Below are 27,835 nucleotides of genomic sequence, written 5' to 3'. Positions count from 1 at the left end.
TATAGGGTAGAGGTATGGTATACAGGACAAACAAAAACTATTGGATAGTATCGAAACGGGATACTAGTAGTAATGAGTATCCGATTAGGAGGAGCGATTCTAGTTATCAATAAGATCCTACGAATAGCAATCAGAGGAGTCCTTTTAGTCTAGCGAACAACCCTGAATATAGTAATAATGAGGGATAGTGTTTTTCTATTAGTAGAAGTAGTATTAAAATAAATAAAATGGAGAGCAGCTTTTTGTATTCAAACTATTAATCCAAAACACTCACTTTATTATTAAGGGATAAAAACTATCTACTCCTCTAATAATAGGGAAGGCTAATTGCAGTTAGCTAGAATAAAGGTTCAGGTAATCAGTCAATACCTTTCCCGAATCAAGGAGACAACTTTAATAAAACCCTATTATATATTAGAGTATCGAACGGATCCTATTAAAAGCTTTACGAAAAAGGTAGCAGCAGAGCAATTTCAGGAATAGTGAAATAAGCATACACACAATCAGATCACTATATTCTCTAATAGATTGAAACAGACCGATAAGGATAGTAGGCGAATAGGATATGGATATATTGTATATAGAGGACAGATAGTAGTATGCGAAGAAAACGATGGATTGCATTATAACTCTTATATATTCGATGCGAAAGCGATCAGGGTATACCAAGGCCTCCAAGCAGTAATCAGAAATATCACTGGTATAAAACAAATGGAAATCTGTATGTGCATCAATAGCATATCGGTAATATAGGGAATGAAAGACATAGCCTCTATCACATCATAATGGGCTTTCCTCAAATATTATAAATTAATATAAACATACTCGATTCAGATCAAATGATCGCCAGGCCATACAGGGATCGAAGGAAATGAGCATACAAATACACTCACTAATAAAGGGATAAGAAAATCAGCCTCAGAATATGCGAATCGATTTACAGCAAGCGGTATCCGCTCTATAGCAAAAACTGCTATGGAATCGGCAGCACAAACGTGGTGGATCAAACAGATACCAACACTCTCCAAACAGTACCAGAAATAGGATTCAAAGAGCACAAACAAATGCTCTAAAGAATTAGAACTCTCACGAGCAACTCTCTACCACATATTAGCGATCCGCTCAGCACATAGCGATTTCGAAAGCTATCATTGACGATTTAAATACAAAGAAACAACAATTCACTGCTCATATAGAGCATTCAAATCCCCCGAGTATATTGTGTATTGCCGCAAAGTCCTCGCGATCTATAAAACCTGGCCCCCAGATATTAAGCCTAAATATCTATCCTGCAATTAAGTAGCTCAAGAACGACTATTGAAATAGCTAATATATATACCAGCCAAATTCGCTAAATTTATTGCTATAATAGATTTCTATAAAAGCATATGCCCTAAAACATTATCAGAAGAATAAAAAGAGAGAAGGAAAGGGATCGATTGATTCAGATGAACATAAGCAAGGAGTAGAAGGGGATAGATCTAGAAAAGCTATGTAAAAGAAAATTGAAGCATACAGTATACTATATTGTAATAGAATATATACAAAAACTATTCTTACAGGATAAAGCAGCTTTCAAACAAATACTATATAGAAAATCGGAAAACGCATACGGAGGCGTTCAGAGGATTGAAGACAAAAACACAAGTACGCTAGCTATCGCTTGGGAGGTTATTGAGAGTATTGAGACCCTATCCCTAGGAAAAGGGGATCATGTAAACTAGAAGATCATCCTGCAGTTAGCCCAACCGTAATGCCCCCTGGGAGGCTCGCCTATACGGCCCGGTTGAAAATTACTAATAATAATAATAATAATAATAATATCTATCAATTTGCTGATATTCTTGGTTTTAAAGTAGCCCATATCAATCGAAAGATATTATTCAAATGTCTTTGGTATGTATACAAGAACCAGGATCGAATCAATAATATTTGTATTTACGAAAAGCACTTTCGCTGGTTTAAGGAAAGTTCTATAGCCAGCAAAAAATGGAGAGATAAACTTTTCGATATTTTCAAATTCAAATTCATTAATCGAAATATTATTATACTAATATTAGTACCAGCTTCTCTAACTAGATTAACTAATATCCATAAGATCGGCACTTACATATCAAAGAAATAATATCTTTATTTCTATAAGGAGATTTTTATATTATTGATTTAAGAATCTATAAAAATGTATTATTATTATAACTGTTATAAAAAAATAAGCTTTGGCTTCGTCTATTATTATTACTATTCCTTTTGATAATAAACCTTCTGATGAGATTTAAAAATTTAGTGAAATATTATATTATAATATATAAATCGAAAGTTCTATTTGATCTCTATTCTTTTTTCTATAATTATTATATAAACCAGTAAAGCTTTTGATTACATCTTTATATATAACAATACAAAAGAATTATATACAAAAGATAATATAATATATACTGATAATCTTACTGTGTATATTATCTATTTAATAAACAAAAGTATTAACAAATCGATATACAGAGTTTGTTATAATAAAATGAAAGCGGAAGTCAAGCAAGATATAATATGATATAAACTTGCTAAAAAAACTTTTGAAAAGTTTAATAAACTTTTCGAAAAGAGATATTTTCAAAATATAACCTTAAAAAAGAAGTATGCAAACTATACTAAACTAATCAAATCTGGATAATTCAACAAAATGAGCAATATATCTTAAACTCTCATTATTGGTGGTAACCCAGTAAGCTTCAGGTGAAGCACAAATAGTTAAGAAAACAGACCGCTTGTTATATCCATTATTTTATATACCACAATAAAACTAACTCCTGATAGTGGCTTAAATTCTATTTTCAGAAATAAAATAAAGTATAAAGACATTATAGAAGCCCACTGCGATTTGAAACCTATTTTCAATAAATATATTATTGATAATAGGTAATACGAAATTCCCGGATTTCTAATTAAATATCACTTAACTTTATAAAACTCTATTAAGCAAATTCTTATTAATAAACTCTCTTGAAATAATATATTTGTTTTTAATAAGACAATAAGACTTCTCACTATAAGTAATTAGGATTTCGATTAGTAATACAAAAAGTATACAAAAGTTACCAAAGTTTCTTTGATATAAGTATTTGATAATATTAAGCTTGTTGAAAGAAATTATAAAGATAAGTCTTACTTTGAAACCATTAAGAATCTCCCAGAGAATAAGCATAAAAGCATATATATTGAATTAAATAATAAAAGAGAAATCAGATTTATTCTATTTAATAATAACAAGAACTCTAATCCTAATTTAAGCCAAGATTCTAATAAAGATTCTAATAAAGATTTAAACAAGAATCCAGATTCAAACTCAAACTAAAGCAAAACTAAACCCTTGAGTACTTCAAAATATAGAAGGCCTAGATATAATAGGACTTTGGAGATAGAGAAAGAATTGGAGTTTGAGATATAAAAAAGAACTCTTAAGTAATATAAATAGAATAAAAATATTGAAACTCTAAGTTAATAAAACAATCAAATTCAATAAAGAGCTTTGGAAATAATTTTAAGCTATTGAACTATTAGTTTATTATAATTTTACCAAAATTCAATAAAGTTATATCAATTGATATTAAAAGCTAATTAATAAATCGCTATTCTTAAAAATATCAGTATCTATATTTTTCCTTATCTTATTCTTCTTATTTCTTTTCTTTTCAGGATATACTTTTTTTTTTCTTTTTAACTTAATCAAAACAATCAACCTTTTTATATAAAGAGAAACATAAGCGAAACTTGGTATTAATTATATGACCTCTTTTTGTAGCTAATATTTATAGATCTTCTTTATATAGTTTAAAAAAAGCAGTTAGTTCCCACCATCTTCTTATATGTTTTGTAATGCGTTATATAGAGCCTTCTCCTTCTCTTCTCCACTAGAGATACTACGTCTCAATAACTTATCTATAGTATTTACAAAGAACTACTTTATGACCCTACCACCTTCTACTCTTTTACAATATAATATTTCAAAGCCGGGAAGCCTTAAGCTCTCTTGCAGAGTACTATACAAACTTATAGCGATATAGATTGAATATAATAACTTTGTAGTCTATTATATTAAATTCAATTACGAAAATAATATGAATATCTATATATATAGGATTGAGAAAAGTTTATTATATATTTTTTAATATTTAATTAATAATCAAATGTATAGCAACTGGCCGTTTATATTAAATCGATTTCAATCCGAATAGAACACAATAGTATATATCAATCACATCCTGCAAACACAATATAGCTTTACTGACCTTTTTGCTAGATCCAGATTCTATATTAGGATATACTCAAACTACACGAAACTATGCGAATTCCAATCTACTCCAATACTTTAAGGATAAGCTCTCCACCTCAATCAACCTAAGACCTATATTGATCAGTTATAAGTACTCCAAGTATTTTCCCGATTAATAGCAATCGATCTGATCATCCGCCAATACCCGAATAATATACAAAACAAGGCTCTCTGAAATAGAACCACAAACCCTTAAACAGAACAGCCACAGGATTGCTATAAGCGATATTGAGCAGAGGAACACTAGAGGCAATAAGCCTCTGATTAGCTAACATTACACTACTATAAGCAGCTGAAACACTAGCGGTCCATAGGCCCGCTTCTTAGTACATCTAGAATACCCCTTGGAAGATCAGATATTAGATGTTAATCACTATAAATAAATAAATAAATAATATAGTAATATAGATTCTAATATCGAAAAACGTTTAAGGCAATTGTGGCTTAGACACTGCTTACAAATGCATTTCTAAATACACTTTCAAATATACCTCCATCAATCCTTTCAATTCAATCCATTAATTCCATCATTATTATAGGACCTACCATAAAACTAATTAGAGTGTTCGAAAGCTTTCAATTGCTTTAATCTAATTAACGTGGTTTATCAGTGCGTGGCCCATATCAGTGGGTGGCCCACTTTCACCTCAATTCGACTCCCTCATTTCAACACGCGTTTTATCAACAACCTATAATAGATTTGAATAATAAAGAAGTCCGTATATTACTTGTTATTATAGTTATTCAGAAAAATAAAAAGCTAAATACTCAAAAGGTTGTAATACTATACAATATTTCACGATTAATATTATATATAGAATTGATGGTATACCTCCTTATATAGAAATTCAATCTAAATCTCAAAATCTCTCGAAACTAAAAAAGGAAATTATTATTTAGTATATAATTGATATAAATTCGAAAGATTTTATATCTAAACAAAAGGGAATAAAAAATATAACAAATTATATTTTTGAATCTCGAAATGTAAAAAGAGTTGGAAAGCTTTAGGCTTATTAATTTATTAAATATTATATAGAGCTAAAAATACATTTTAAATATATTTATAACTTTCAAAGAGCTTTTTGCAAAGATTCTATATTTATTGAAAACTAATTTCGATTTATATTGAATATATAAGCGAAATATGGTATTCTCGATTATGATTTATGGAATTTTAATGAAATAGATTTTATAATAGGAATGATAAGTATTAATATAGTTATTATTAATATTGAGAAATATGACAGAAATAAAGCTATATAATCAGGCAATTGAGAATGGGCTATAGTGATTATATATAATAATAGTGAGGGGGATATTATATCTCCATTTCTGATAATTTAAGAATAGATATATTTTTTTAATTGATATATAGAAACCGATCTTCCTATAAATTGAACTATTAAATCTATAAGCAATAAGTAGATAAATAATAAAACAGAATTAAAATAATTGAAACACTTTAATAAATATATAAGAAATCAAATTAAAAGCAAATATAGAATATTAATACTAAATAGATATAAAAGCTATAAATCAATTATTTCAGAATTATTATAAAGAGAATAATATTAAATATATATGTTTATTATTATATTCAAATCATTTAATCTAGTTTTTGATATTAGATATTTAATATTTTAAAATGAAATATAGTATATAAATTAAAAGGTTTATAAAGATATATATCAATTATATTTCAAAAATCGAATTCTTTATAACTTTCAAAGCTATATATCAATAATCAATTACAAATCAAATATGAAATTAGGGTTTCGAGAAATAGGATTAATCCTATTTGATTTTGAAATAATACTTTTTAAATTAGATATTCAAATCTATATATCTATTCTTTCTTTTCTCAATTCAAAATTTTGGATTTTTTCAAATATTTTATAATCTTATAGAAACACTCTTTCAATCAATATTAATTAAATTTCGAATAATTTATTATTAATTGAGCTTTTCTATATCTTTCAATTTGTATACCATACTTCATTTTAAGATGTTAAAATATTCAATATCAAGAGATTGAATTAATAATTTGAATACAATAATATATATATATATTTAATATTATTCTCCTTATAATAGTTCTGGAATAATATTGATTTATAGCTTTCATACTCATCCAGTATTAGTATTCTGTATTGCCTTTAGTTCGATTTCTTGTATGTTTATCGAAGTATTTTAATTATTCTAATTCTATCTCATTATTTATTTATTTATTGCTTGTAGATTTAATAGTTCAATTTATAGAAAAAATCGATTTCTGTATATCAATTAAAAAAAATATATTTATTTTTGAATTATTAGAAATAGAGATATAGTATTCTCTTTACTATTATTATATATAATCACTATAGCCATTCTCGATTATCTAACTATATAGCTTTACTTCTACCGTATCTTTTAGCATTAGTAATAACTATATTAATATTTATTATTCCTATTATAAAGCCTATTTTATCGAAGTTCTATAAATCGCAATCGAGAATATTATATTTTGTTTGTATATTCGATATAAGTCAAAACCAGTTTTCAATAAGTATAAAATCTTTGTAGAGAGTTTTTTGAAAATCATAAACATATTTAAAATATATCTTTAGCTTTATATACATTTGATAAATCAATAAGCCCAAAGCTTTCTAACTCTTTTTACACCTCGAAATTCAAAATATAATTTGCTATATCTTCCATTCCCTTTTGTTTAGATATAAAACCTCTCGAATTTATATCAATTATATACTAAATAATGATTTCCTCTTCTAATTCTAAGAGATTTTGAGATTTAGGTTGAATTTCTGTATAAGGAGGTATATCATTAATTCTATATTGTAGTATTGATTATAGAATATTATATAATATTGTAATCTTTCGAATACTTAGCTTCTTATCTTTCTGAATAGTTATGATAACGAGTAATATACAAGCTTCTTTATTATTCGAATTCATTATAGGTTATTGATAAAACGTATATTGAAATAAGGAAATCGAATTGAGATGAAAGTGGGCCACCCACTGATATGGGCTATGCACTGATAAACCATGTTAATATAACAATTTATATAGAAAAACCTTATTTTTGCAGGGATTTTGTCACATTTGTCACAAAGATACGGTGAGCAGAGGCCAGAACTCTTACATTCTGTGCCTTCTGGGCAAAGTGTATCCGGAATCTCAAGAAAGCCAATTTGTGAAGATTCTCGTACCTCAGCTCCTCAGCCCCTCAACTTTGCCTTGGTATTGGCAATGGATTTTATCGCAAAAGCGTACTTGTTCGACTCGCGAATTCATTAATTCTCGTGCTGGCTGAGATGCCTATTTTCCCGCAACAATGTTAGGTAAAAGACAGCGGCACAATACTACAGAACCCCTGATATCCAACCTCACATGTCAAAAGTACTTGGCTTTCATACATCTATGCACCTTCCCCGCTTGTAACCCCGCAAGATAATCGGGCCGTCGTCTTGCTCCTTCCATCTGGAGTACATGGAGTGAAAAACATGGAGGTTAGTTTGACCAATTACGACGTTTGTGACATGAGACGGAAAAGTACAAGAAAGTATCAACAAGTGCTCATGTTGCTGTATGTTATTTCGTTTGTACCACATTTGTTTCTTCTCCTCTCGACTTGAGGTAAACAATCATCAATACTCAAGATGCTGCTTTCTTCGACTGTTGCGATTTTATCTCTGCTATGTGTACAAGCAACCGCAATCTCACCAAGGGATTCGGCTGCAAGTTACAGTAATCTCGATTCTTTCATTGCTTCTGAGAGAAAGATTGCCCTACAGGGTGTTCTCAACAATATCGGACCAGATGGGTCGAAAGCGTCAGGAGCAGGCAATTATGTCATTGCAAGTCCTTCGAAAGCCAATCCTGATTGTGAGAGAGACTACTGTTTTGTTTCCAAGGCAATTCATGCTAATTGAATCCAGACTTTTATACCTGGACTCGAGATTCTGCGTTGACGTTAAAAATGCTTGTTGATGAATTTATTTTTGGCAATCGTGCACTCCAACCTCAAATTGAGAAATACGTCAAAGCTCAAGCCATCCTTCAAACTATTACAAATCCTTCTGGCACTTTTCTTCCTAATGGCCTAGGACTTGGTGAACCGAAATACGAGGTTGATGGCACTCGATTTAATGGTGGTATGTAATATTCAGAGGTAATTTCTGGCACCCGCTAACATTCCCCAGCATGGGGTAGACCTCAACGTGATGGTCCAGCTCTTCGTGCTATCGCTTTAATGGCTTATAGCAACTGGCTAATCAATCATAATCAGCTTCAAAGAGCCAAGCTAGTCATATGGCCTGTCATTGCAAATGACTTATCATATATTGGCGAATATTGGAACCAAACTGGATATGATTTGTGGGAAGAAGTCCTGGGATCCAGCTTTTTTACCGTACAAAATCAACATCGTGCTTTTGTTGAAGCCGGAAATCTGGCAAATAAACTCGGTGTTGAATCTCCAGGATATCTTAATGCATTAGAAACTCTATGTTTCCTCAATCAAAGTTTTTGGAACGGAGAATATATTGTCTCGAATATTAATGTCGATAACGGAAGAACAGGGCTAGACGGAGCCTCTATTCTTGGACCGATTTCTATCTTCGATATTGATGGATCCTGTGATAGTCCAAATTTACAACCTTGTAGTAGCAGAGCGTTGTCTAATTTCAGAGCAGTTGTGAATAGCTTTCGAATCTATGGTATCAATGCTGGTATTAAAAACAACTCAGGTATCGCAGTTGGAAGATACGCAGAAGATGTCTATCAAGGAGGGAACCCATGGTACTTCCATCCATCCCCTGCGGCTCATAACTTTCGATGCTAACTTTCGTAGGTATTTGCTTACCACTGCTGCTGCGGAATTTCTCTACGATGCTGTTGCACAATGGAGAAATCACAAAAAACTTACCGTCGATTCAACATCCGTAAATTTCTTCCGCGATCTTTACCCATCCATCAAACTTAAGAGTTACACAAATAGGGATAACGAGTTTAGCAAAATCCTTAATGTCATAACAACATACGCCGATTCTTTTGTAGCAATTGCTCAAAAATATACACCCAGTAATGGATCTTTAGCCGAACAATTCGATCGCAATACAGGAGCCCCCATTTCTGCCAATGATCTAACATGGAGTTACGTAGCATTCGTCACCATGGCCCAAAGACGCTCTGGTCAATATCCTGCCAGTTGGGGAAGTGCGGCAGCATCAGTTCCACCCCCTAATTGCGCATCTTCATCTTCTCAAGGAGTGTACGTCCCAGCCATCGCAGCAGGAGCCCCAAATGTAACGGCAACATGTCAATATCCAGTGCGATTTTATGTTAATGCCACAACATATTATGGCGAAAACCTTTACATTGTTGGAAATACGACGGATTTAGGAGCATGGAATTTGAATAGTGCATTACCTATGAATGCAGGGATGTATACGACGGATAACCCTGTTTGGTATGTGGATGCGCAGTTGACAGCTGGAGAGCCAGTCAGTTATGTTTATGTGAGAGAACAAAATTGCGGTCAAGCTCCGATTTATGAGACGAGGAATAGAACAAGTGTGGTTCCGGAATGTGGCACTGGTGGGTCGACGATCAGGCGTGATGTGTGGGTGGGCAGTGGAGGAAGTAGTGGAGGGTGTTGAGTGGAGATCGGATCGTTGACGGTTCACAAGAAACTTTTAGTTTTAATTGTAGGTGGGTGTTCAATCGAATTCTCACACTGAATCGCAGTGTTCAACATGGAGAAGATCAGACAAGTACACAAAAACCTTGCAGAAATGTTAACTTAATATTTCCTCGGTATCACTCTGCTCCCCTCAGATAGTTCTGCTTTTCTCTCCAAATTATCCCAAAGTCACTCACTCCCATTTTATCATCACTACTCTCACATCTTTCCGTCTTATATCTTAATATGATTGTGATTCATCGCTTCATCATTCATCTCCCATCCTGAATACGAAGATAGAATACAGTGGAACCCCAGTCTTTTTTACTAAATAAATTCAAACTCTTCTGATTAAACTGAAGAGGATGTCGCTGTCATATAAGTATTGCTAGTATCGATCGTCGGTGGTTAATGACTGGTTAGAGGCTATATTGGTTGTCTGATTGCCGGCCTGTGGTTGAGTTTACACGAGCTTTTTCTGTGAATTTAGAGGATATAGTCTATGAAATGAAGAAAGTCAAAAATCTACAGGTAAAGAGAGTGTCAATTGAGATTCTGGACTGGCATGTGTTTCCAGAGTGAGAAAAAACATAGCACCAGTGACAGCACATGATATTCTGTGGTCTAGTTTTACCTCACAGAAGCAGTTCTTTGATCAAAGTGAAGCTTGGTTATTTTAGTCGGCGTTGTTGTCGGTTGTTATATTCGCATTCAATGTCGCCTCATGGCATCTCATCGCTCTCAAAGTTGCTATCGTCTAACCGCTGTCATTCGTTCGGGATTTGTCGTTGCATCATTCAGTTTAGTCAATAATTGTCAAACCATCGGATCCTATACCGTAGGCTCAACAACCGACAGCTTGAATACATCCGCCTCTTCTATTTCTCATTAGGATCATAATTCTCACCATATCCTTATAGTCTCGCATGAAAACTGAAGCTCAAATTCTGGGATATCAGAAGGCTTTTATATTTCTGTCTTGCTTATTGAGTCAGTATCCGCAGGGTTGATATTGATTGAATATTGAATTTTAACTTGAGACTTCTGGCGCCAATGAAAGAAAAATTTGGAGAGAAGAAAGTAAGGGGCAATCACTGATTATTAAATTGGATTGGATTAGAGAGGCTGGCATATTTACCTTGTAACTATGGCGCATCCAGAAAATAAGCTGAGTGCGGCGTTTGCTTCGTTGACGCAGGCGCATGATCTCTTACAAGATGGTTATAAAGCCTCAAAAGTTCTATTGTTTTCTTCAAGTAAATCATATCGTACTCTGGAAAGTAATGTCTAGGAGTGTGAGATTCGCCTCAACTTTTCGAGATCTATCCATTGCTTTGCTCTTGCCTGACAGAAGCAAAGTCGTCTTTGAGTTTACTTTTCATTAGGGCTTATCCTGAGTTTCTACTGTCACCCACCTGTTTTAATTTCGATGTCGTCGTCATCCATATCAATATTTTCACTTCTCGTTATTGGATTTCTTGTTGCCTTTCGTACTTATATGTCTCATTTTCAGTTGAATAACAACTCTTGTGAAGGACAAAGTATTAAAAGGAAGATTAGTCTTATTGCAAGCGATCTTACCATTCTTGGCATCGGAGTTTGATTCATTTCTGACAGTTCAAAGATAGAGAGTACCAGGACATTATATAAAATGATATTGACGAATACACTGATTGATTTCAAGCAAATGCTAGCTCTTTTAGTAAGGATCTCGAAATTCCGGAATGGATCAATTAGAGGCCGGGTGATGGTGTGTTTATGCAAGTGTGGGGGCTATCAGGAGGTGTATATTATGTTCAATATTATGGTTTGCCACTAGACGAAGGAGAAGTCTCGCCCTTTGAGTCTTCCCAGAACCTTGGAAACGTCGCGGTTCACGATCTGCGTTTTAGCAATTTGCTCCTTGGTCGAGCGTTTGTACTGGAAAGTTCTTGATTCCTGTCCTTCATTGTTGGAACTCCAGCGTTATCAAATCTTACTCCTGTCAAAACCATAAATCATTTGTTGTTATTGCAGATTATATCGCCAAATACTTACATATCCACTGTATCCTAGCTCCGCATTCTCTGGCCCTTTGCTTGGGATTATTATTCTCAGTCAGTGTAGACATTATGAGCGGAGGGATTGATTATGCATAACGCGTGTTTCAACTCTCATCTCATGGAGGACTTCCACGGATGATAGTGTTTCGTTCTGCGTTATTGTGTATGTTCAATCTTCACCTCCGCTATCATATCTCCTCGTCTTGTTCCCCTCAGTACGATTATTTTAATCGAAAGTATGGTGGTTTGTGGGGGATTATACCTTCCGAAGTGACTTTCAGAAAACGAGAGTTGATGATAGAGATACCAAATTGCAATTGATCACACAGAATTTAACTCGATCGTCGACAAAACATACGCTCACTGAGAAGGGGCAATCAGGAGACAGATCAATCAAAAGAATCTAGATTTGTGTATCTTACGGCTTCATTCTGTGAAATCAAACAACATGAGATGTAGCCAAATTTTAAGGATGGAACCGACTGAGTAAAACTTATAGCCGGGATTATAGATGCTGGAGTGTTTTTCAATTCTCTATCTCACTAATTTACTTAAAAGGCTTTCCTAACAAGGAAATAGTGCTAGCGAACTACCTTCATCTTTTTTACATACAGAGTTTCTCCTCCCTAAGACTTCGATCCGAGGTGAATTTTTTTCTGTGTTTTTCAATTGTGTTAACCAAAGCATTTGATCATCAATCAGAACCGTTTGCTTGCTTTGTTCCAGAGAATCAGGTCTGCTCGGGTCGTGTTTCTAATCCCATAGTTGTTGATCACCAAAACCGATTTTCTTCAGATGATTATTGAGGGTCGAGTTGAGCGACGAGATTCGCTTTACCGCCTACTGGTTGTGGCTGGATTCTTTGGTTTTACTCTCCTCTCCGGTGGTTTTTGGGCTTTGGCGTTTGGATCAATTGGCTTTGGGGAAGCGGTTCGAATTGTTCCGGGGGTAAAGTTTGCTGTTGTGTCTCGACTGCGGTCAGAGGTAGACTTTCCTGAATCCTTTTTGGAAGTTGTGGTAGAGCCTGCATTAGAACTGCTGCTCTGTCTAGCACTACTTGTTTGACTAGATGATGGCATTTTTGTCGAGTTTATTTGGAAGTTATAATGTGAATTTGCTTATAAAGAATAGATGAGTTGTGTATTATTTGAGCTAAGATGAGAGGATGTATGAGTCTGTCTCTGAATTAATAGCTGGTTTATGCAGATATTTATAGTTCTATATTTTGATAAAGTCTACGAGGTATGTTTGAAATCACAAAATGCCGGGAGTTCGGCTACCTACGAGGCCGCTGGAACCTGTTCTCGCTAGGTGTGAGTTTTGCACTCTTACCGCATTTTTCCTTCGAGGCCAGACTCATGACCCGGCCCGTGAAGGAACGAAAAATGGTTCTCAAGAACTAAAAATAGTTACCTATTTATGAATGTTATTTCACAAAATTTGGAACTTGTAACCATTTTTTAGTCGAATAGGTTGTTATATTTTGGGATTCTGAGATTGAAATGTGACGCTGGAAATCCGGGTTGAATACTGGGGATCAAAATCTAGGTTTGGAAGTCTCCGATTTGGATTTTGGAATCTGAAAAATCAAATCAGTCCAGTCAATCTACAATCGAATGTCTAAAAATAGCAAAGCGATTCAATCCACGAAATATTCTGCTAAACAATCGACCCAAACCCTTCAACCACGAGGGAATATCTCGTCCGATCCAGCCCGAGTCAACCGATGGTCGTCTATAGCCGACCGTTTTACCCGACCTATCTAGACCACCCTACGTAAAAAATATTAGGAAAGCAGATCGATCCTCGGATCACAGACCCAAATGCAGGATTTCGCTGAAGAGTAAGATAAATTAGCTTGAGCCCTGACGTAGAAATGTATTTTGTTGGAAAGACGAAGTGCAGCTTCTATCCTGTTCCGTTTGGCCCATGCAACATATGACGGCACTGTACTATTTCATTCTCTTTAAGTTTATCTCGTATTGTTATATGTGACAATGTAGGAATCACATGAAGAGCAAAGAAATCCATCATTATTCTGGTGTGGGCGAAAAGACTCGAGATGGCGTGACATTTTGTAACGAAAACTTCTTCATCTTTTTTGAGTACTTTAAAGTCAATCACTTATTTTTCTTCCTCTTATTTGACCACTCTTCTCTTTAATTATGAGATTTTATATTCTCTGTTTCTACCCCCTATATCGGAGATGCTACGCTTCTATTCGTTATGCCTGCTTCGAGCGTTTATGAAGTTCCGCTGATATAAATCGAACTGCCAGACAGCAAACATAACTGCATTCATGAAATTTAAGGAATGGCTTTGCCAAGAATCAAAAAAAAAGAAAAATATAATCGTCGGCCAACAATGATAGTATTAGAAACCAGATATTGAATAAAAGTTTGAAATTAATCAAGGAGCCAGAGCGAGCTACTAGTGGGAGCTCATCCTAGGGTTATAATATCGACATGGGTATTATATTGAAAATGTTAAAGAGATGTAAAAAAACGCGATCTGATATAGAATTCATCAAGATAGGTACTATAGTTATATCACCATGGGGTTTCCCGATTTAGTACTTGTAAGGTTTAATTAGTACCGTCCACTGAGACGATAGCTATTAGTGGGGAACTACCCCTTCTTCTCTTTTTCTGATTGACCTCTTTTTTAGAAAAATCGTTGTGGAATGATACTATTCTGACATGACAGTTCCGTCACAATTACAGTAAACTCTTAGTTTTTGGATTGTGTATTATGTTCCGAATTTCGGAAGATTGAAACCAGATCTTTGCGAATGAGATTGATGGAAATAAATTCTGGTGAAAATTCAACATGATTGAAGTGAGCGTGGAGTAATGACTGTATTCTTTTGTTTCTAGAATACTGTAGGTGGGCTTATGTAGATGCAGAAGTGAAGGCAATCGTTTTATAAGCTCGAAACCTGTGCTTAGAGTTACATCAATATATTCGCCTTTGTAGCCTCATCAAAGTTGTTTCCAATGGATTAAATCATGCACATGTAACATAAATCCCAAGACGGTAAAAGATATCAATAGAATTTTCAGCAGACTTTTGCGTCAGCTTACGGACTACCCCATGCTACTCCATTGTATCAAACTGCAAGCGAATACGAAACACATAATACTGAATGAAACACAGATCATCACCCTAACTCCAACCATGATCATCCCGTGAAGGTATTGTGAATATGTGGTGGTGCAAACACACGTAATGTTTGTGTGACTAGATTACGCATAGTGTGGGGGAGCATGTCAAGTACCGAAAGTTGCAGTGAGGCGTCAAGCGGAGCTCCGTTTTCTTGATAGACTATTAGACAGAGTAGCCCATGTGCATGCTTGGGCGGGAACGGGATACGGATAAGACTAATCAATCACATTCATTGACCAGGGTAAAGTATCAAGCGTATATTTAATCAGAAGTCTTGGGATATTCAATACACAGATTACAGAAATGCTGAGAAATTGAGGAATTTGCTCTTGTTTTTGCGAACTAAATGAAGCGAGGAGAGAATAAGGGGAACAAATTTCATGCTAGCGATGTGATTTCAACGGTTTTTGATGTCAAAGTGAGATTTCTATGTCTTTATCGATGCATGCGAATTAATTCTTTACTAATATCGAATTATACGCATTTAAACCTCAGTATATCAAGCTATGATGATTGCTGCCGAACCGTGTCTTAAATCAAGAGTCTCCCATTACGACGACTTTCCAAGAGTATTTGAGGCTTGAAAAAAAAAGTTCTTTCAGAATGAGGATAAATATTGATCAAGCCGAAACAACGATTATTTACCAGGGAAACTTGCCCGGCATGACGGGGTACGTAACGTGGGAAGCAAACGTGGCTAATGCAGCTTGTGATGAGCCGTGTTTGTATGAGAGAATCCAAATCTTGATGTGCATATATTTTCATGTTATTCTTTCATTTTTTTCCGAAGTTCTTCGTCTTTCACTTGAAAATTCCAGCAGTTTCTCGAATTCGAAATATCATTTACTAAATATCTTACCTCTGGCAAGGCAACTTATTTCGGAGCAGTAACGTATCGTACAGAATTGCAAGTATGCATATCAATATTTTGGTATTGGCGGCTAGTCTTTGCACTGTGGTGCTTGCGAATTATCCATCGGATGATAATAAAGATGCTGTCGCCGACCATCCATCTGATCCAAACCAGGCTGGTGTACCGGACGTTGCATTGGATGCAAGTCAGGCGGCTGTAGTGTAAGTTTCACCTTATGATTTCATCTTCTTTTACCTCCGTTCAATGGCCTCCAACTGACACTCATAACTCAATGCAGCTCTGGCATAGTCTCCAGTCTCTCTTCTCTCTCCACTGCCCTCGATATCCCTTCATCCCTTGCCTCCGAACTTTCCAACATTCCTACCTCGGCCTCAACCCTTGGATACTCTCCAACAGGGGTTTCGCAGCTAGACGAACAACTTTCCGGTACCAATAAGCCGGACTGGTATACCTCACTGTCTCCAGACGCAAAGTCCTATGTCGATAATGCTGTAAGCATACTAGATAGTGTATACAGTCTCGAGAGTATCTTAACCACTGCCACTGCTTGGCCCACTACAACTGTTGGAGTAGTAGGCGGCACGACAGCAACCCCGCTTAGTACTTGGGAGTCAACATGGGCGAGTAGTACAAAGTTTGACGATTGGGGGTCGTCCTGGACGAGTAGTACTGGGGGTGCCAGTTGGGACTCCTCATGGGAAAGCAGTACCGGAACTGGCAGCTGGGACTCTTCATGGGCGAGCAGTACCGGAGTCAATGACTGGGAATCAATATCGCCAAGCGGTCCAAGCTCTAAGGCTGGAGAGGCAGTGTTTGGAAGTAGTACTGGCACTAAGGATAGCACGGCGGCGCAGACGACAGGACCGATGCAGGTGACTACCTCGAATGCGACGCCGATTATGTGCAATTTGAGCCTAGGCTTCGCATTAGCAGTGGCTGTAGGGATGATTTGCGCAATGTAAAGGAAATGAGTAGTAATGTTGGGATGAGTACACATGTAATGAGGAGAAGGCAACTTTATTTTTCGTCTCTTGTTCTGTTATTGGTTGAGGGGTCGGTAGCGATGAATAGGTGAGGATGTAATAGCGCGAAGCGAACGTTCTCTCTTTTTTGTTCTGTTCGTGCGTATGAAATGGCATAGTTGATTCAATTTTGCTGCAGGATAATTAGGAGTCAAAGTCTGAATTTCTTTAACAATAAATGAAAAGCTAAACACGAGAACACTCGTCCGTGGGATGATTACCTAACGCTCCTATCATCCGTCTCTCTCTGAAGTTCTAGCGGAAGTATCATGGGATACGTGATGATGCTTCGTAGTCGTGTTTTCCTAACATATCATAATCCTGCAACGAATCCCGCAAAACCGTTGAATCTCCAATGCAAACTGAAGAATTTTCGGTATAGACTCATTATTCGCGCTACAAACCTTTCAAATAATCTCAGCTGTTGACAGAAGATGATAGCATACTATAGATTAATGAAATGGCATTTTAAGAAGAGTCATATCTCGAGGGAATATTCTTCCAGGCTATGTGTGCACATTATTGTCTCAAACTCCTGCTTTTCTTGGAGCTCGTGTAAATAGTGTTGCTCAACTCCTTAGAATATCAACATGCTCAGCCAGGAAGGTGATCATATTTAAATGCTTTCTACTCAAAGATCATTCGAGCGAGCTTTCTGGTCGTTGTCGTTCCAAATTCCCCCGCGATGTCTCGGATAAATACCGGCCGGGAGCTCTCCGACATCACCACCCCACCTTTTCCATTACTATTGCTAGCAAGATTCGAGACCTCATTTAACCAAAAAGGACCAAACAAGCTTCAATACCTACGTAAAATAGGAATCTTTCACGTTGGTGTTTACGACACTTTGAACTTCATATCAATCTAAAAGCTTCAGAGGCGCAGAAATGGCAGCAGTTACCAATTCTGCTATATCAAGTGTGCCTACCAAGATAGAGGTAACCTTAAACTTCGTGATTGCATTCTTGTTGCTCACTAACATTTCTTATTAGATTGTTGACAAACTAAAGGCAAGCAGCGGAAATGCTGGGTTAGTCTTTTTTACTCCGTCAAAAACATTGATGCTGACACATTTCCATCAGTACCACATATGGTCTTTCAGACCAAGTCACTCTTCTTCAACATGATTCCGCATTTGCATCACTAGTTGGCGAAGCCCCGTCACATGCACTCCTATTTTCTACTGCTGGATCAACCAACAACCCTTTCTTTCACGAAGCCTGTGTTTTGTTACCCGACCATGATGAACTCTATGTCACATCAAACCTCCTACAAGCTACCAGTTCCGCAAACTTCCCAACTATTCTGATATCTAGAATTAAGCTCCATCGCAATGACGACGGAAGCATCAAATCTGCCGAGTGGGCTAAAATGCGTCCACCACCAGGCATTGACATGCCGAATGGTGGTGTCAATTATCAAGATGGTATTCTATTTTGTGCTCAAGGAAATAGAAGCGCAGGCTCAGGTGGTATTTATCATATGCCCAGATCTGCACCTCCGAAACCTATGGTGACGAACTTTCATGGAAGACATTTCAATTCTGTAAATGATGTCGTGGTGGCTAAAGATGGTAGCATTTGGTTCACAGATCCATGTTATGGATGGGAGCAAGATTTCCGATTGAAGCCTAAACTCCCTTGTCAAGTATATAGATTCGATCCTATTACGGGAGATATTAGAGTTGTGGCAGATGGCTTTGGTAGACCAAATGGAATTGCTTTCTCGCCGGATGAGTCAGTGGTTTATATTACGGATACAGATCAAATTCACGGGGATGGAAACGAGGATTTAACGCGGTATGTCTCTTCATCTTACAATCATGGATCTTTCGCTGATTACGATTCAGTCCTGCAACAATCTATGCTTTTGATGTTTACATGACATCAGGCGCACCCTTCCTCATAAACCGAAGAGTTTTTGCATATGCAGTCGATGGCTTCCCAGATGGCATCAAATGTGATGTTCACGGTAATGTATACTCCGGCTGTGGCGATGGTGTGGAGGTCTGGAATCCAGCCGGGACTTTAATCGGCACCATTTTAGTTCCTGGAGGCGTAGCAAACTTCTGCTTTGGAAAGGATGGGGAAGTATTCTTGTGTGCCGAACAAAAGTTTTGGAGATTACAGTTGGCAAGTACGACAAAAGGCGCGTTACTGGGCATTTAGTCGAGTTATTATTATGTTATTGGATGATGAAAGAATTTGTATTTGAATGATATAGATGATTTTGAGTATTCATAAGTACTGTTGTGCCAGAGATGAGTATTTCTCTAATGTATTTAATGATTCATATACTATCCACTATTGCCCTCAATGTATGGCATGAAGCCGACCCCTCGTCTTGATATTCATAACCGTATAGACACCGTATAAAACTTGGATAGAGATTTAACAACTACCTCTTGAACCTTCGACTCTTTCTTAGAGCAACAGCTGCATGATTTGTGTCTACATCTTCACGACAATACCTTAAACCAATAATACACAAGGACAAGCGACGAACTATTAGCCATGCCCAACACAGATATGAATACACCCTCAAGATTCAAGAGATTTCTCTCCCCCCCCCCCATCCGTTGGTCAAAAGTGGATATAGAGAGCCAACAGAGTCAGCAATCTATCATCCACAGCTTCCAAGACCCTTCTCCTCAAATGCACCATAGTACCTACCATCCAAAAGACCAACGTTTCAGTCAGCACGATAGCATTGAAAGCCGGGACTGTCCCTCATCATATGCAGTCGAATACCATGATATCCAAAATCCCAGCACCCAAAACAATACAAGACAGACTCTCACTGGTACCCCCCATACGAAGATCTCGCAGCACGAGTAATCCAGAACTTCAATTCTCTATCCCTGGAAGTTTCACACAAGAGGAAAATAACCCCAGAAGCCAGTCCGGAAACCGAAATCCTTATTTCAATAATTTCATTCCCCGAAGACGCCGCGAAGACGGTGAAATCGATCTCGAGGGTCAATATCCCAGCATCCAGACCCCAAGAAATCATTTACAGTACGATTTCGACGACAGCTTTGGAGACAGACATCGCAGAATCAGTGATACCCACGATCAAAACTCTATTCCCTACTTCAAACATCGCGTAAATGAATCACAAAGCCCAAATCCAACTACTCAAGATCCACATCAAAAGACAAATCCAGAATCGACTTCCGCGTCAACACAGAGATCGCGGCGTAAAGATCATTTAGAAAATGGATCCTCTCAAGCCAAACCACTATCTAATCCAAGGGACTACACCATCGACGACATTGAAAGCCAGCGTTTCAGAGCACCAAAGTCACCTGCTATTCCCATCGACCTCGACTTCTCTGGAGTTATACAGACGCTTCGAAGACCCATAGATTATTTCGGAGCAAATAAGGAGGAGACGAAGGAGATGTGGCAGTGTGTGCCGAATGAGGATTTGGAGGAGGGGATGGTATGTTTTATTTTCTTTCGCTTGATACTCTTAATTATTGAGATGTGGAATCTTGAAGACAATGCTAAGTGATGAGTTTGAATAGTTGGGATGTTATGCTTGGAATCATGAGGATAAAGATGTTTATGTTAGTTGTACAAGGGTGAGGGCAAGGGAAGCGAGGTCGAGATTGGTGTCACTGAAGAGGGTGTTGGGATTTGCAGGCTAGGATAGTAGTTTGGAGAGTCGTGCATGGAGAGGAAATAAAGGGTGAGCATAATTATCGATCGGACAGTCGATACTTTGTTCATTTTTGTCATTGCTTGGATCAATTCGAAATGACCAACTATGTTCTTGGGAATTTTATACGAGATTCTACTATGCAGAAAATGACAATCGTTCTGAATACCTGGTGTATCGCACTTATCTCGATCTTGAGATTCTCTTGGCCGAATTGATGAACGAGTGTCGCTCACCAAAGACTTCATTTTGCTCTTCTCCACGAGTGATGTTAGATCTACCTCTTCCATATGTCGAGTTTCATGGACTCTCATTTTAAGATGCAAACAATGAACGCAAATTACCAACAAATATAGGCAAGAAATATGATGACAACATAAATAAGGGTATATATTTCATGATCAATTTACAATTCCAAACAAATTCCTATTTCTATATCTTAATGCGCTTTGCTGATGATAGCATGTCATCCACTTCATCATTACCATCGACTTCCAAGATGGTCCCGTCGGAATCGACAGTGTCGTCCGAATCATCCGAGGAATCCTCAAATGAGCGTTTCCGATCGATGGCAGTACTCTTGGAGCTCACGATAACCGTGAACCCGCGACATGCCGTGTCGGCTTCGATGATTTTCTCAAAATAGGGCTTCATATTGGCATTCGTGCTACTCTCTGAGAAACTCGGAACGAAAGCTCCGAAATAGAACAAAACTCGAGTGGATAGGTTGATAAGAGATTGTTCGTAGTCTTTATCAAGAGTCATTCCTGTCCACTGAGTATATATATTCTCCATGACGGTATATCGAGCGATTATGCTAACAATTTCGCTTATTTCTGTGATAATCCTGATTTGGTAATCAACTGTCCAGTTTGTACTATGGGAAAGCAAGTTCTGTAAAAATTAATTAGCTTACTACTGTTTGATTGATTTAGATCAACACACCTCAACGGCACCCAGAAGACATGCCCATGCGATAGCTCCAATTGTAAGGCCGATTGTCTCTTCCATCACGGCTAGAACATCAAGTATTTTCTGGATAGAGCTAGCAGCACGCGGAAACATCTGACGGAGTAGAGCAATCCTCTCTTTGTAGAGACTTGCAGACCAATCTAAACTGGCAAAAAGTGGAACAGATCCTGCTTCTGAGGTAGTGTCAACGCGCTCTCGATTCAAGTACTGTTTTAAATTACTCCATATGACAGCATCGAATGACTTAACATTTATGAAACCTCTGACCCAAAGTCCGCCTGGGCCCTTGTTAGAAACTTCATTATGGAAATGGAAGGCAGAGATATTATTCGATTTATCACTTTTTAATGAGTTAAAAGCTTGTCTCGAGATATCATTAGGATAATCTGGAGGCAATTCCATACGTCCGCGACGTACGCTCTTGCCAAAAGGTGATATAGACGGATAAGAAGGCTGTCTATCTCTTTTACAGGTTTCTTGTGATACTTGGCTTTGCAAGTGAATCTCTTTAGGCTCTCTTTTGGGTAACAGATCTTCAGTTCCAAGCTCATAGAGTCCCGGTGATATGGTAGCCGAGATTTCCATGCTTTGGCAGGCATTAACATTATGCCAGCGTCCGAAATCTACCCCAGTAACTCTTTCAGTAACTCCGAGACGTCGAGGGGGAGACAACGAAGCCATTTGCTGCTGCTGCTGATGCTTTTGTAGTTGCTGTTGTTGCATTTGGATTGGTTGAGCTTGTTGAGTAGACGACTGCGGCTTTTGGTGTTGCTGTGAAGTTTCATGCGAAGCCAGTGCTTGAGCCGCAGTGAAGTTTTGATTTACCTGAGTTACAACACTTGGAGTAGGACAACTAGGGTTATTCAATTGACTAACATGTTCAGATTGAGCAAATCTCAGGCCAACAGGTCTCAACTGGGCCGGAATACCAAACAAGTTGGATGTTGAGTAAGGAAAGTGATTTAACTCGGCGGATCGGTTGCCACCAAAGAAGTTATCGTTAACTATGGATGTCTCAGACTGGCAATTTGGTATCACTGAAGTTGATGGTAACACCGAGTTCCGAATCTGCTGCTTCTGTTGTGTCATCGTTAACCTTTCTTTATTATCTTTCTCGATAAGTAAAATTCGCCTCTGATAGTCCTGGTACGCGAGTTCATTGGCAGGTATGTCTAGTTTGGGAAGCGCACTCCTTAAGTTTGCCTGGTGAGATTTGTCTAAAAATTGTTGATAGCTATTTTGCTGCTCCCGTTTTGCCATTTCTAATCTCCTATTATTTTGGTCCTCGAGAAGTCTGAGCTGCATTTCTTGACTTGTCAACCCAAGCTTCTGAGGGAGACCTGATCATATTAGCTAGAAACATGTACATATTAGTTTTCTTTTTGACCCACGTTTTGAAAGATCCTGGTTTTTGGGTTGAATAGCAGTGTGTCTAATTTGTGCACTTGGCATATCAAGATTAACAGGACCAAAATCTGACTGAACTTGTGAGGATGAAATAGCTTGTTCCGTAAAATTAGTATTGTAACCATGATTCTCTATGACATCATTGCTTTTCAACACGGTAGATTTGGGTGAACTCGAGGTCATCTTCTTCTCATCTGTAAGAAGCCAATCGCGGACGACCGCAGACTCGTCCATGAATTTGGAGCTGTTCGGACATTTTTTACCTCCCGTGAAAGACAATAAAGTTTTATCAGCCTGTATTGGAGAGCTATCGGCTTCTATGGAATAGTAGACTGGGCTCGCTGGGGAATAAGCGGGAGATGCATCGTAGCCATCGACTTCCTCCGTTCGAGGCCCATCATGGCAAAAATCGCCAAAATGTGTCTCCCCTCCCATTGAAGAACCCAACACCGTGTTAGTTTGATGATTTCGACTCTTAGGACTATCGCTCTCTATGAAACTGTGGTCGAGAAACACAGGAGAGTGTTGCCCAGAAGAGCTGTAGCGGAATGCTTCAGGTGGTGTAAAGATGGGTGATTGATGGTTAGCATCCGAAGGTGATGGGTCTTCTTTAAAGCCCGCTTTAAGTCTGGCTCTCCCTATTTCCTGAGGCTTGTCTTCGACTCGTGGGTGTGACAAAATTTCCGCTGGACCGGTAGGCTCCGTGATTGCCGAAAGATTGCTCGGAATTGGCAAATTGTTTGCCCATTCCTCAGCATCTTCGACGTTCATGTTGAAATGCCTCATTGCTGAAAGAGTCATTTCATTTCTCCAGCTCTTAAGAGTTTTTGATATTGAAGTATCTAGTTGACGGCTCTCTTCTACCGAAAATGAAGCTTTGTCATGTCTATCTGATACCATTACAGACTGTGGTATCACAGGTACATGGTTAGAATCTTCTGGCTTGGGGAAGCTCTCCACTTCTAATATTTCGACATGTTAGCCCATTTTCAAAAAAAAAAAAGACTTTCCGCATCACATATTGCAGATCTCAGGTCTTGAACCTTAAAGACTTACTCATTCGGCCATCTAACGAGTCTTGATTTTGATGTGATAAGGCGCTGTGGAAGGAATCTACAGACTGGTTTGCTTGTGTGTTTAGGATTGGCGGCATGCTATTTGGCACCACTGCCATTGAAATGAATGAAGATGCAGAGAAATCGGTTGTACTGGGTATTCTAGCTGTTGAGGGACAAACATAGGTTGCCGATGTAACCGATGTACTTAAAGTAGAGCTTGAGCCCCCCAAAACTAAAGATGCGCTTGATGGTAACGTAGGTTTTGACCCAGAAGAGGCTTCAGTAGTATCCTTCATCGACATGCCTGCCAGTTTCAGTCTCGTGTCCTCCACTTGCATGCGTGTCTCTGTCGATAGACCATGTCCATTCGGGCCTCCAATCAAACTGGGGTTATTTTATACCCAAAGAGTCCATCATATTATCGGCTCTTAGTGCACTCAATACACTCAATGTACCCATCAGACTTAACTTTAAGTCACGAAGTCTCGCCAACAACTTCATGATTTCCTTTTCTTTATACAACCATTTAATTTTTGCCAAAACACTACCGCTTCTTAACTTTCTGATGATTCGATCGATTTTCATGCATATCGTCGCACAATCCCCAATGATTTTAGCTGTAAGCCTGTACACCTGATCTGCATAGCGACCATCTTTACCGTGAAGTAATGTGGATAACAGATGAAGCTCATCTGAAAAGGTTTCAAGGTCTCTTGCTAAATCCTTGATATCGGAAGGGGCATTGGATAAAGCTTCCCCCACTTCGTAGAGGGTTTTTGAGATCGTGTAGACAGTTCCGGCAAGTTGAAGAATGCTCGCTATTCCACCAATTACTTCAAGAGCCATGATGGTGAGCCCGTCAGGCTATCTAACCCTCGGAAGCTTCCCAATTACATGAAATAAAGACTTGGTAATCAATGCTTGTTCGTGCAAAAGGTTTTTCGTAATATTTTCCACTCTTGAGATAGAAATCAACGTTTGCAAGTTTTCAGCACTCAACACATGATGAGGCTGAGCCCCCTCCTCTCCTGCAGGTCATCCTCATATGGTCCATTTCTGGATCCATCCTACCCATATTCCACTGCTATTGAAGAAAACCTAACAAACCTCCTGATTTCAAGGTCAAGAAGTAATCATTGGCACAACAACTGAATGATCGTTTGAATAGTTTACATAAGGATATTTAAACCACCACTTAATGTTGTCCTCGCAAGCAGTTCTCTAGAGCGATAGTTTTTCCGTATCCCTTTCTGATACACGGAAAGTTTAAAGGCCGACGCTAAGCCTTGACGCAACGTTAGCTTCGTTTACCCAGGCTATATTCCAGAAGCCTCTAGACTTGCATTCATAATCAGCCTCGCCATCGTCACTAATTCATTTCCTTCTTAACACCTACACATCTTAACCCCGCCCATAGTACGACACATTGGAAGCCTACTCGAGGTGTTTATATATTCCTATCCTTCATCATGGCCTCCTCATCAAGATCAGAAACTCCAGAAGATACGTCCTTTAGTACCATGGACGAAAAAGACCCAACATTAATTGGTGTACATTGCCAATACGAATACTGCAATCAACTAGATTTCCTCCCCTTTCGTTGCGAATCATGTCGCGGAACATTTTGTCTCGACCATCGTACAGAAACAAGTCATCATTGTTCAAAACCTGGAGAATGGGCAGCCAGACGTCGGCTAGCTAATCAATCTAAACGTTCTTTGGGCGAAGGGAAAATGATGGCAGATGTTGAAAAGCCATGCGCATCACCGACTTGCAAGACGACAATTGGAACGAGTTTATCAACGGGTGTACATTGCTCTATTTGTAATCGGGACTATTGTCTTAAACATCGATTAGGGGAAGACCACGATTGTAAAAACCTCGTACCCATAGGTGCAAGAGTCGGCAGATTTAATGAACAACAAACAAGTGCAAAATTGGCCTTTGGAAAATTAAGGGCTTGGGGAGCGGCACAAAAAGCAAAGGTTGCATCAACTCGGGTCCTACCTGAGCCGAAACCTTCATCCGCAGCTGCAAGATTGGTAGCCGTGAACCAACTCAAAAAGACGGCAAAAGGAGATGCAAAGGTACCTCCAGAAAAGAGAGTGTACATAAATGTGGACGCGGAAGCCGCGACAACGACTTCGAAATTTCCTACTGGTGCTTTCTTCTATTCAAAAGATTGGGTGATGGGTCGGGTTTTGGACGCAGCGGCAAAGGCACTTCAAGTAGAAAACGTCAATAATCAGGGAATGGATGAGAAGGACAAGCTTAGAATCTTTCATGTAGAAGCTGGAAGACTTTTAGAATTCAACGAGAAGGTTGGAGATGCTTTGGTGAGCGGCAATCGTATAGTTTTGCTCAGGGGAGTTGGACCTGCTGTGCCTGATCTTATTCAGGCATGATCTTCTTTTAACATATGGGTTTCTAATTTGGAGAACGGGATTTATGCGAGTCATTTGGGTGATACCACGATATAACTTACAGGAATTGCATAGGATGCATAGGATAGGAGTTAGGGTATTCTGAAGCTTTGCACATTAGCGTTCATTAGAACATTATAGATTACAGCAGTCCATTTTGTAATTACAAACGATTACTTTCTTTCGATCTTCTGGACATCCTAGATTCGATGAACGTTTTTAACATTTAAAGCATGCTAGTGCATGCCATAACAGAGTAAGCTGCGCGTCTTATCAATATCACATCCTCCAAATCGCAGATAGTGGCCGGATGACTCATTATGATTCTGAGAAACAATTTAGCATAAATTGTTCTGTCTACCTCTCATTTTTTAACCTGTTTTCCACGTGCTATTTCTATATTTCCAATTCTGACGTTATCCACCATCCATTAAATCCCCTCTCACTTCCTCGCCCTCCCTTCAAACTCCAACCTCCACCCCAAACCACTTCAATGCCCCCCCCCGCAGCCACCTCCACACCTGGGATCGCCATCTCCCCGCCTCCTCCCAACCGCACCCCTCCACCTCCCCCATCCCCATCTTCAAAGACTCCTGCACTGTGCGCGAACGCGTCTACGTCTCGGAACAACGCGCCATCCCACTGATCCACCATCTCGACAACGACGATGCGCGCTCCGTGCATTTCGTCATCTACGCACCTTGTCCCCCCGCAGAAGATCCCCAAGACCCCTCCATCCCAGTAGGAACACTCCGGCTGCTCCCCTATCCAGATACTCTCCGTCCTCTCCCCAACACGCACATTATTGCCGGATCTCCCACCGAGGAAATCCCTCCCTCTTCAACATTCTTTTTCCAGCCCTCTCCGACTTATAGAGTTAATCCTGCGTCTACTCTGCACAATGGGATAGAGCCTTGTGTACGGCTTGGTCGACTGGCTGTTTTGAAGGAGTATCGCGGGAAAGGGTATGCAGATCTGTTGATCCAGGCTGCTTTGAAATGGGCGGGGGAGAATCCGAGGTTTTCGGAAGAGGCGTTGAGTGAGGAGAAAGGGAAGGTGCCGGAGTGGAAGGGATTAGTGTGTTTGTATGCGAGAGATGTAGCGGTGAGGACGTGGGAACGGAACGGGTTTGTGGTGGATGAAGGGATGGGAGTTGGTGGGAGGTGGGTGTTAGGATTTTGGGGATGGTGAAG

At 38.4% G+C, this 27,835-nt stretch overlaps 7 protein-coding genes across 7 annotated transcripts; 6 read left to right on the top strand and 1 right to left on the bottom strand.

The window, feature by feature from the left end:
• The first annotated feature begins 7,952 nt into the window (after positions 1-7,952).
• EAF02_008799 (uncharacterized protein) lies at positions 7,953-10,542 on the top strand. Its single transcript, XM_038904847.1, has 4 exons — positions 7,953-8,218; positions 8,272-8,487; positions 8,536-9,133; positions 9,186-10,542. The coding sequence occupies exons 1-4, from the start codon at positions 7,993-7,995 to the stop codon at positions 9,991-9,993; spliced, it is 1,848 nt and encodes a 615-aa protein (XP_038755257.1). The 5' UTR covers positions 7,953-7,992; the 3' UTR covers positions 9,994-10,542.
• Positions 10,543-16,046: 5,504 nt separating this feature from the next.
• EAF02_008798 (uncharacterized protein) lies at positions 16,047-17,316 on the top strand. Its single transcript, XM_038904846.1, has 2 exons — positions 16,047-16,297; positions 16,375-17,316. Exons 1-2 carry the CDS (start codon positions 16,137-16,139, stop codon positions 17,057-17,059), a joined length of 846 nt encoding a protein of 281 aa, XP_038755256.1. The 5' UTR covers positions 16,047-16,136; the 3' UTR covers positions 17,060-17,316.
• Positions 17,317-18,006: 690 nt separating this feature from the next.
• On the top strand, positions 18,007-19,287 carry EAF02_008797 (uncharacterized protein; the record flags this gene model as incomplete). The annotated part of the gene is made up of 4 exons (XM_038904845.1): positions 18,007-18,057; positions 18,112-18,149; positions 18,202-18,918; positions 18,969-19,287. 4 exons carry the CDS (start codon positions 18,007-18,009, stop codon positions 19,285-19,287), a joined length of 1,125 nt encoding a protein of 374 aa, XP_038755255.1.
• Positions 19,288-19,870: 583 nt separating this feature from the next.
• EAF02_008796 (uncharacterized protein) lies at positions 19,871-20,635 on the top strand (the record flags this gene model as incomplete). The annotated part of the gene is made up of 1 exon (XM_038904844.1): positions 19,871-20,635. One exon carries the CDS (start codon positions 19,871-19,873, stop codon positions 20,633-20,635), a length of 765 nt encoding a protein of 254 aa, XP_038755254.1.
• A 579-nt stretch (positions 20,636-21,214) lies between these two features.
• On the bottom strand, positions 21,215-25,065 carry EAF02_008795 (uncharacterized protein; the record flags this gene model as incomplete). Its single annotated transcript, XM_038904843.1, has 5 exons — positions 21,215-21,676; positions 21,728-23,094; positions 23,146-24,123; positions 24,218-24,565; positions 24,621-25,065. The coding sequence occupies 5 exons, from the start codon at positions 25,063-25,065 to the stop codon at positions 21,215-21,217; spliced, it is 3,600 nt and encodes a 1,199-aa protein (XP_038755253.1).
• A 623-nt stretch (positions 25,066-25,688) lies between these two features.
• On the top strand, positions 25,689-26,624 carry EAF02_008794 (uncharacterized protein; the record flags this gene model as incomplete). Its single annotated transcript, XM_038904842.1, has 1 exon — positions 25,689-26,624. One exon carries the CDS (start codon positions 25,689-25,691, stop codon positions 26,622-26,624), a length of 936 nt encoding a protein of 311 aa, XP_038755252.1.
• Positions 26,625-26,875: 251 nt separating this feature from the next.
• On the top strand, positions 26,876-27,833 carry EAF02_008793 (uncharacterized protein; the record flags this gene model as incomplete). Its single annotated transcript, XM_038904841.1, has 2 exons — positions 26,876-26,898; positions 27,152-27,833. The coding sequence occupies 2 exons, from the start codon at positions 26,876-26,878 to the stop codon at positions 27,831-27,833; spliced, it is 705 nt and encodes a 234-aa protein (XP_038755251.1).
• Between the last annotated feature and the right edge of the window lie 2 nt (positions 27,834-27,835).

This window comes from Botrytis sinoallii, assembly GCF_014898435.1.
Source record: "Botrytis sinoallii strain Bc 23 chromosome Unknown BSIN_017, whole genome shotgun sequence".
In the NCBI taxonomy this organism is placed as follows: Eukaryota; Fungi; Ascomycota; class Leotiomycetes; order Helotiales; family Sclerotiniaceae; genus Botrytis; species Botrytis sinoallii.
The sequence above is the reverse complement of the archived record's forward strand: the minus strand, read 5'-3'. Positions and strand labels throughout refer to the sequence as shown.